This window comes from Myotis davidii, unplaced genomic scaffold (genome assembly GCF_000327345.1).
Source record: "Myotis davidii unplaced genomic scaffold, ASM32734v1 scaffold399, whole genome shotgun sequence".
In the NCBI taxonomy this organism is placed as follows: domain Eukaryota; kingdom Metazoa; phylum Chordata; class Mammalia; order Chiroptera; family Vespertilionidae; genus Myotis; species Myotis davidii.
Genome location: NW_006292094.1, coordinates 5,709,299 through 5,716,555, shown reverse-complemented (window position 1 = coordinate 5,716,555; position 7,257 = coordinate 5,709,299). Strand labels below are relative to the sequence as shown.

Genomic DNA, 7,257 nt, shown 5'->3' with positions numbered 1-7,257 from the left:
GACCTGCCCTCCCCCCTCCCCTGCCTGTGTCAGCGCCCGTCCCTCTCCTCCTCTGGGGCGCTGTCTCAAGTCCTGCTGGGCCTTCCTGGCACCGATACCCAAGGGGGCCCTGGGGGCACCGAACACAGGCAGGGCCCAGCCCTGGTGGAAACATCTGGAAGGAAACAGTAATGGCTGCTGCTGGAGTTTGCGGGACATCCCGCCCTCGTCCGGAGGACGGATGAATGAGGTCCTCACCTGCTCCGGTCTCGGAGCCGCGTCGCCCTATTCCCCGGCTGCGGGGCGCTTTCCTGGCACCGCCTTCCTCTTAGGTGACTAAAAACAGGACACAAATGAACCTATGAGACGGCCTTAAAAGATACTCATAAGAGAAAAAAAGGCTACCAAAATGTTACAGTGATGATGGGACTACAAGTGATCTTTTCCTATTTTTTGGTAGTGTCTGTTTTTAACAATGTGCATTTATTATAACCAAAAAAGGAATAAAGTATGCTAGTATTGTCAATGTTTTGTTTACCTTCAAGATCCTGATGTCACTCTCCCTCTTCCATGAAACCTACAAAAGGCATAAACCTTAACAGCATAATTCAATTATTTGGTGAGCATCAGAATCACTCAAATGAGAGGTGTGTTTTTTTTAATCTTTGCCTGAGAATATGTTTATTAATTTTTTCAGAGAGGAAGGGAGAGAGAGAGAGAAACATCAATGATGAGAGCGATTCATTGATCAGCTGCCTCCTGCACACCCCACACTGGGGATCGAGCCTGCAACCCAGGCATGTGCCCTGACCAGGAATCGAGCCATGACCTCCAGGTTCATAGGTCAACATTCACCCACTGAGCCCTGCCGGCCAGGCTGGCCTTCTGGCTTTCAAAGCTGTAAGTTGTGATGCATTTGGCTCTAGTTCACCTGGAGCTCAGGTGTGCTGCATGTTTCGACACGGGAATTCTCTTTTCCCAATGGCCTCCCCTCCTCCGCGGTGTTCCGGAACAGTCTGTTTCCTGGGGCTGGTTCCGTTTTTACGTGTTAAGAGGCCCTGTTTATACAGCAGGCTGTTTAGGGTTCATTTGCACCCATTGATTCACCTTCTGGTTTTCACCAGTTTTAGAGCGTTTTCCTTGGTTTGGTTCCAACACTTGTCATCGCTGATAAAAAGTGAGTCCCCTCACCGTCCAGAATGGTGTTACTTCTTGTCTCCTGTTGCTTCTTTCAGGAAAGAATTGGAGTTATTTTGCAAAGTTTCAAAACTGGCCTCCTTGCCGGTGTAACCTCGTTAAGGCAGTGGTGAGGTTTTGAGCACTGACTTCCTGGTCGTCCTGTGTCCTCCGTGGACCGAGGCTCCCACCCTCTCGGGAATGGTGCCCTCCGATTAGTCCTGGCGCGTGACCGGGATTTCCTCCCGCCCCTGCTGGCCAGGCGTTCGTGTGGGGACGTGGGGAGCACGTCTTCCGTTCGGCCGCTCCCTGGGCGTGCGTTATTCTAAGGAGGGTTCAATCGATCCTCTTAGTTTTCAGGGAGACTATCACATCTTCTCCAAACGATAAAAAGTGCTGTTTTCTTTTTGTTTTTATATCTTGCTGGGCTGGTCAGAATAATTTTAAAATAATCAGTATAGTAGCGTCTCCTGTTGTTCATTCTCTGTCACAGTGGAAGGTCTACTAGGATCTTACTGTTATGTACGGTGCTGAGTGGGAGGGAGGGAGAGAGAAATATCGATGTGAGAGAGACACATCAATTGGTTGCCTCCCACACGATTGCCCCACCAGGGCCGGGGATCAAACCACAAATTATTCTTAAGCAAACTGAATACTTTGTTTAGCAATGGCCTCCGGGGGCGCCCGGGAGCTCCCCTCTGACCTCCTGCAGCTCACCGCTCCGGACTCAGTGGCGATGGGCCAGCGGGGAGAGGACGGGCCATGGGACCACCGCTGGGCTGGAGGCTGTGGGCCAGGCGTGTGGGGAGACGGGGGGGGAGGGGGGGACAGACCACTCCTGTCCCTGAGACTGGATGCACCTGACAGAGCGCAAGCCGTGCCGGGAAGGTTCCCGTGAACACAGGGTGCCCCCCTCGTGCTGTGGCCCCCGAAAGGCTCCGGGCTGTTTGCTGGGCAGAGTGGCAGGGACTGGTGCCGGGTGCCTCGGGCGCAGCTGCAACCTGAGGTCCATGCAGCCGTGTTACCAGCAGCGCGCGTTTTAGGGCGCTGCGGTCTAGCTCATTCCCCTCTGGGCTTTCACACGGGACCTCACATGAGTGGCGTCTGCTCCCACTTAAAACCCACGCGGGAGGGGGGGGTGTGGCGGGGTGCATGTCACAGCTACCTACTGCTCTTGGCTATGCCGTCGGCCCAGATCGGGGCTAAGGTACAGGGTTTGGGGTTCTCTCCCCCTCGATCCCAGCCGCCAGATGATGGAGAGATGTCCCCACATCCCCTGCGGCCCGTCCTGTCCCCAGGCTGACACGGCTCCCCCTGCAGGCGTGGCCATCGTGACCCCTCACACAGGACAAAGTGCCCCCCTCTGCCCCCCTCACGTCTGCCCTGAGGCCGCTCAGCTCCTGCCGAGAGGCCCGTGTCCACCCGGCACCGCCGGCCAAGGGTAGGCCCCTCCCCAGCAGCGTCACGGTGTGTCTCCTGCCCGAAGCTAAGCACGCTGGGATCTGTGCGGCCCACTGCCGCCCTCAGGGCCCTCCCCTTCCTGGGAGCAAACGGCTTTCCCAGCTCATTCCAGGGCGTCCTGTACGGAATGACCCAATGCCCGGCCAGAGATGCGTGAGCTCTGCGAGCAGATCACACAGGCCCGCAGACCCTCGGAGCTCCAGGGCAGGGCCCCTTGGCCACAGAGGGGCTCCTCACACCTGCGGCACACCCGTGGGGCACAGCTGCGGGCACCAGGAGAAAGACACTCCAGGCGGCTGCGAACCTCATCATGTCTCCAGCCAAAGCCGCTCCGTGGGTGGTGGAACGGCCACGCAGACGGCTGCAGACCCGCCCCTCTGTCTATCTGCTTGCGGCCCCTTTTATTAAGATGTTAACGGCTGGAGTTTGTATTTATCGCTGGGAGCCACTTGCACACCCTGTTCTGGGAGGGAAGCTGCCTGGGAGCTGGCAGCGGGCCCGTCTCTGTAGTGACGGGACGAGGAGCACGTGCCCGTCAGCACCACGTCACACAGAAAGCTGTTGCTGCCGGCGGCAGGGGGGATGGGAGAGACCGGACTCGGGGCGGGAAGTTCAAGGCCCGGCTCCTGGGTCGCTGGCCCCGGGGCCCTGAGCCTCAGCTTCCACACTGTTAAGTGGGCGCCACCCTAGCGTGTGGGCCGGTTCCCGGGGACACGGGCGGTTCGCTTGCTCTCCCTCGGACGCGCCCTCACGGGTGTGCACCTGCTCTACTCCCTGCAGACTCTCCGTGGAAAGTGCACCTGGCGGACGTCGGCCCCGAGATGACAGGCGTGGCCGTGCGCGGCCTGACTCCCGCTCGCACCTACCAGTTCCGCGTGTGCGCCGTGAACCAAGTGGGCAAGGGCCAGTACAGCGCAGAGACGAGCAGGTGAGTGCCCGCCCCCGGGGTGACGGGCGGCGGGGGCTTGACAGCAAGGGGAGCACCGCGGAACGGGGGGACAGCCAAGCCACCAGCCCCGGCCGGGCCACCCCGCAAAGACGGCGTGGGAAAACTGGCAGACGGGCTGGCGGGGCTGCCATGGCGCTGAGCAGTCGGAGCCACGGCGTCCCTGTGCGTGGCCGTGGGGCACGTGCCGTTAGGAGTTTAAGTGTTAAGCCCCGGCCAGTTTGGCTCAGCCTTTAGAGAGTCTGCCCACAGACTAAAAGGATCCCGGGTTCGATTCCGGCCAAAGGCACGTACCTCCATTGCAGATTGATCCCCGCGGGGAGGCAACCAATCCATATGTCTCCCTCACATCAGTGTTTCTCTCTCCCCCGCCCTTTCGCTTTCTCAAAAAATCAATGGGAAAACACCCTCAGGTGAGGATTAACAAAACCAAAAAGGAGTTTACAGCGTTCAGTGCCTTTGCCCATCCCAATGCCACCAGGTGGGCGCAGGGGCCACCGCCTTAAAGGGGACTGAAGGAGCCACAGGGTCTCCGGGGCTGTCACCTCCCGCAGGGGTCTCTCCGCTCGCCCGTCCCCGGGGTGCGGGGCGGGAAGTGCCATCGTGCCGTGTCTGTGAGCCTCCCCACCAGCCAGCGCTCTCCGTGGGCGGGAGTCGGAAACTAGTGGAGTGAGAGGAACGAAAATGCCTTTTCTAAAACGTGGGCGTTGGCTGTGCGGAGTTGGACAGAGCGAAGAAAACCATTTGGAAGGGGCGGGCGCTGGCCTGCAGGCCATCTCCTCGCTGTGAGGCTTTGAGAGAGCCCGGGGCGTTGTCCAGACAGAACAGGCCCTGTGCCTGCTGGTACCTGCTAGCTGGTGCCCTACTGTGTGGGGTTGTCCAGACCGAACAGGCCCTGTGCCTGCTGGTGCCTGCCAGCTGGTGCCCTCCTATGTGGGGCATTGTTCAGGCCGAACAGGCCCCTGTGCCTGCTGGTGCCAGCTGGTGCCCTCCTGTGTGGATCTGCTCAGCTACTTCAGGCGCGGCCCTCCCGTGGGATGGGCTATGTGTCTCACTGTGTGTCTCGCTTGGTTTTGGGGAACAGCGGGGCTCGGGATCCAGCCAGACGCGAGTGCAAATGCGCGTCCTCCCTGCCGGCACTGACCTCTTCTTCCTCCGTCTTCATTCCCAGGCTGATGCTGCCGGAAGAACCGCCCAGTGCGCCCCCGAAAAACATAGTGGCCAGTGGGCGCACCAACCAGTCCATCATGGTGCAGTGGCAGCCGCCCCCCGAGACGGAGCACAACGGGGTGCTGCGCGGCTACATCCTCAGGCAAGTGGCCCGGGCTGGCCGGGCGGGGCTGTCACTGTGGAGGCGGGCGTCTGTTCTGCTGAGGTTGCGAACGCGAATGTGGATAGGAGCCCAGTGTAAGCAAGCAGTAAGCCCAGTGGTGAGCTCCAGGGAGTGGCGGGGAGTGCGGCAAAGTGCAGAGGCCGGGCGCGCGGTAGCCGGCAGAGCTGGTGTCCGCTGTAGGGTTACACACAGGACATGGTGTCGGTGGCTGCATTTTGGGAAAAGCGTGGGGCAAGGTGCACTCTTCCTCGTAGATGCTCTCGTTCTGAGCTTTTACCAGGGGTGTGAATTACTATCCGCCATGATTTTTAACGAATAACAATGCAACTGAGTGAGTTATTAACCAGTTGTTACCACACCGGCATGTTGCTCAGTGTTGCCAGGTTTTCTCGTGTCTCAAAGGAATTGTAACATCGAGCTTTCTCCATGCAGTCTCACAGCTTTCCAGTGGTGGACATGAAATCAAAATACTTTGAAACACAGGGCAGGCCACACTCGCACACCTGCAGGCAGCGTGGCCCCGGCCCCGGGGGGTGGGCAGGCCAGAGGGACGCGGGAGGACCTGCTGGACGGGGCTGCGTGGGAGGGAGGACCCCTCCTTCACCAGAACCGCTAACTCGAAAGCTGCCCCGGCTGTGCTAATTACAGTCGTTTGTTGACACGAGCGAAGAGAAGAAAACATCGGATTAAAGGGTAATTACTACATCCCTTCCAGTGGGCTGCCCAGCAGGCCATGTGTGTTAATCGGGCGTGAACTCTGCCCCCTCACAGCCTGTGGGTGCCGTCCCCGCCTTCCCCCGCCCGCCCGGCCTGGCTGAGCGGAACCGAGGTCCGGGGCTGACGGAGGGGCTGAGGGTAAAGCCATTTCCCAGGCAAGTGGAGGAAATGCAGGAAGTGTTGCCTCCTCGGCTCCGATGTCTTCTCATGTGGAGGACCGCGCACCCGTGTGTCTGTCCGCATCGCGCATTCGTCACTTCATACATGTCGATCTGTGTGCGGGGCTGCTTGCCGGTCACACCCGTGTCCCTGTGACCCTCAAGTTCCTCCCCCAGCGTGTGAAGCACCCTCAACACGGCCAGACCACCCTCTGCCTGAAGGGGCTTAAACGCAGCCGCTGTGGGTGCACGGGGTCCGCAGGGCGGGATCAGCTGGGCCTGCCCCCCTCCCATGCCCCAGCTGCCTTTCCCGCTCCAGAGAAGGGAAGGAGACCGCCGTCTGCCCGCTGCAGGAGGGGTGCCGTGGCTCCCTTCCTGTCTGCTCGCCCTGCCCGCCCCTGTGCGGCCGTCACGCTTGTCCTGGGCTCACCCAGTAATGGAAACGACCGGCCTCAGGCCCTGGGCCCAGCCACGCGCGCCTCCAGCGGCTGCCTGCGTGGAGCACACGGAGGAGCACTCCGGAGGCCCTGGCCGCCACGGGAGGATGTTAGCAGTCAGCCCACAGGCCACGCCGGGCGAGCAGTTAATAACGAGATCTCTCTGATGCCGAGGCCCCTGGGCCGCGCGCCCCTCTCTCTGCGGGATTACTGCTGTTAAAAGGGTTTTCCGCGCTGGGGCCGCGGCCGGGGCTGGGAAGGGGCTGTGCACGTGTCGGGCTTAAATCCGACAGCCCCGAGTGAGGACGCACCCCAGGGCCCGTGCCGCCTGCGGAACCGCAGAGGAAGTAAACCCGTCAGGGCTCCGCGTGAGAAATCGTCGGGACGCATGCGCAGCTATCACATGTTTATCGTGATGGGCAGGGAGTTCCTTCATGAGGACCACCGGGCCGTGTCCTTTGTAAACGCTCTCTTGTTGCTTCCACATAAAAGCCATCTTGTTCCCTCAGAGAAAACGCCCTCCCACCGTCAGAGGCTGCCCCGCCCTCCGGCCGGGGCCGGGACACGGCTCTGCCCCTCATCCTGCCCGGACGCGGGGAGAGGCCTGGAGACGGTGCCGACGGACATGGCCGCGTTTCTCAGAACTGGCTCCCACCCGCGTCCCAGCCGTCGGAGAGGAAGGAGTAGGGGCGCCGTCGGAGAGGAAGGAGTAGGGGCGCCGTCGGAGAGGAAGGAGTAGGGGCGCCGTCGGAGAGGAAGGAGTAGGGGCGCCGTCGGAGAGGAAGGAGTAGGGGCGCCGTCGGAGAGGAAGGAGTAGGGGCGCCGTCGGAGAGGAAGGAGTAGGGGCGCCGTCGGAGAGGAAGGAGTAGGGGCGCCGTCGGAGAGGAAGGAGTAGGGGTGCTCCAGTCACCTCGCCCTGCGACGCCCTGTGCAGGGCCATGGCTGTCACGTGAGGGAGCAGAACCGGGCGCAGAGAGTGAGGGGAGCTGAGGCCACCCAGCTCTTTCGTCTTCTTCCCACGGAGTCTGCTTCTTCCCAGCTCTGCCTGCC

General features: G+C 60.9%; 1 protein-coding gene across 1 annotated transcript in view; it reads left to right on the top strand.

Moving 5' to 3' along the window:
- SDK1 (sidekick cell adhesion molecule 1) overlaps positions 1-7,257 on the top strand; it is a 455,450-nt gene that overhangs the window by 258,126 nt on the left and 190,067 nt on the right. Inside the window, exons 18-19 of the mRNA XM_015565152.1 lie at positions 3,397-3,544; positions 4,734-4,874. Of these exons, the coding sequence (XP_015420638.1) occupies positions 3,397-3,544; positions 4,734-4,874 (289 nt within the window). The remainder of the gene's footprint in view (positions 1-3,396; positions 3,545-4,733; positions 4,875-7,257) is intronic.